The 1,959-nt window shown below is 58.0% G+C and overlaps 1 protein-coding gene across 1 annotated transcript in view; it reads left to right on the plus strand.

Annotated features, from left to right (window-relative positions):
• The window catches only part of CACNA1C (calcium channel, voltage-dependent, L type, alpha 1C subunit), a 396,219-nt gene that overhangs the window by 251,703 nt on the left and 142,557 nt on the right, over positions 1 to 1,959 (plus strand). The window contains exon 5 of the mRNA XM_010845218.1: positions 1,358 to 1,497. Within this exon, the coding sequence (XP_010843520.1) occupies positions 1,358 to 1,497 (140 nt within the window). The remainder of the gene's footprint in view (positions 1 to 1,357; positions 1,498 to 1,959) is intronic.

Below are 1,959 nucleotides of genomic sequence, written 5' to 3' on the forward strand. Positions count from 1 at the left end.
CCCAGGAGCCCTCCCCCGCCCCCACTCGGCACCCAGGAGCCCTCAGTAGAATGCATCCACTCTGACCATCTGCTCCAGCCTCAAGGGCCTTCACTGTGGCTCCATCTCCCTCCCAGTACGGGCCCTGCCTCTCAGCTCACAGGCCCTCCAGAGACTGTTATCCACTCTGATAAGCTCGAATGTTGGGCTAAGGAACTGACAGACACATTCCGGGGGGAACCGCCTGGAGATGACCCCCTCCACAAACATCCCCATGTGCTCCCAGCCCTGGATGGTGGAGGGCACAAAGCAGTATTTTCACCTCCACTGTGTCTGAATGAGAAGCAGCATACTGGCCTCCGCGAGTGGACACCTTCAAGGCCCAGTCCCGAACTTTCTACCCCTTCAGGGTTGACGGAGGGGAAGGCTGTTCAGTCTCCGATCCCCTCCCTGAGTAATATTTGTGGACATCTTGTACATCAATAAGCGTGTTCCTTTCTTCCAGGAAATTCTAGGAACCAAATCTGGTTTAGATTGGGGATGTTGTTCAACAGATGTGTAGACTGGTTTCCTCAGTTTCAGTAGAAAGAAGTCTTCTCTGTGGAGAAAGGACCAAGCTCCCCCCAGCCCTGGCCACCCCTGCCTGGATCAGAGGTGTCGCCAGCTAACACAGGGAACCGTCCAGCTGCCAAGCTGGGGTGAAGGACGCCCAGAGCAGGAAGGATGTCAGACGTGGTCCAGGCGACTCGTCAGAACTTCTGGTTGCAGCCCCCGCTGTGTAGGCAGCCTGCTCGGGGACCCCGAGCACAAAACAGACCGAAGGGAGGCCGCTCATGCCCCGTCTCACCGCCCTCTCTTGAACACATGTCTCTCAGCTTTGTCCCCGTCAGTCCACCAGCCACACCTGCTGTGAGGGTCTCGGGGGCCCTGAGGCCTCTAAGCCAGTCTCCCACCCTTGTACCTGCGGCACCGCAGCAGTTTCCGAAGGCTCCTTTGTTTCTGCCCAGGTTCAGGTCAAAGCCAGGGGCTTGTCAGGAGGGAACGTGGTTCCCGGGCACACAAGCCTGGATGTCGTGGGGGGCAGAGGGCACCGAGGAGGGACAGGCCCTGGCAGCAGCCCCCACCTGCCTGACACTCTGCCCATGCTGCCGATGCCCGAAAACCCAGCTTGATGCCAGCACCAGGCTGCCGAGACCTCTCTGGGCAGGTGGGACCCACCTTGAGGTACCGTCATCTGATGAGAGTCAGACCCTCCCACACACCCAGACTTTCCTGGCTACAGCCACCTGCAAACCCCACTGCCCAGCATCCCTGAAGACGTCGGAGCCCCGCCGGGCAAGCAGGATGTCCTGATGTTCCCTCTCTCCTTCTATTCCAGGCTTTTCAGCGCGATCTTAGAGCAAGCGACCAAAGCCGATGGGGCCAACGCCCTGGGAGGGAAGGGTGCTGGATTCGACGTGAAGGCGCTGAGGGCGTTCCGTGTGCTACGACCCCTGCGGTTGGTGTCCGGGGTCCCGAGTAAGTAGCTCATCCATTCAGCCATGTGACCTCTCCACTGTTCCCCCTCACCCATCCTGAGTTGCCAAGGAGTCTGGTTTCCTATAAACAGAGGGTTTCCTTGAATGGGTCCCTTTGCTGTAAAGACCCCAGCTCCAATGTGAGTCAATTAAAACCCACCATGGCTCCCGCTCACATGCCCCCTGGCTGAGACAGCTGCACAGAGAAGACCCTGTGGCCATCTGAGCAGCCTGGCCCCCACCCCGGGCCCCTGGAGCTGGGAATTTAAACACATTTGCAGCAGAAGAGCAGAGAGCTAATCCCCCAGGCTCTTGGGGCACAGAGCTGACAGGATTATCTCTACCGTCTGTATTTTTTTTCAAAGAACAATCAGAAAAGCATCAGTGGATGTTCAAAAAGTCCCATTTTGCCACCTCTCCCAACCTCTCCTCCTTTCATATCACGTGGGGTGTCTCCAGCCTC

Source organism: Bison bison, unplaced genomic scaffold (genome assembly GCF_000754665.1).
Source record: "Bison bison bison isolate TAMUID 2011002044 unplaced genomic scaffold, Bison_UMD1.0 scf7180017864213, whole genome shotgun sequence".
NCBI classification, from domain to species: domain Eukaryota; kingdom Metazoa; phylum Chordata; class Mammalia; order Artiodactyla; family Bovidae; genus Bison; species Bison bison.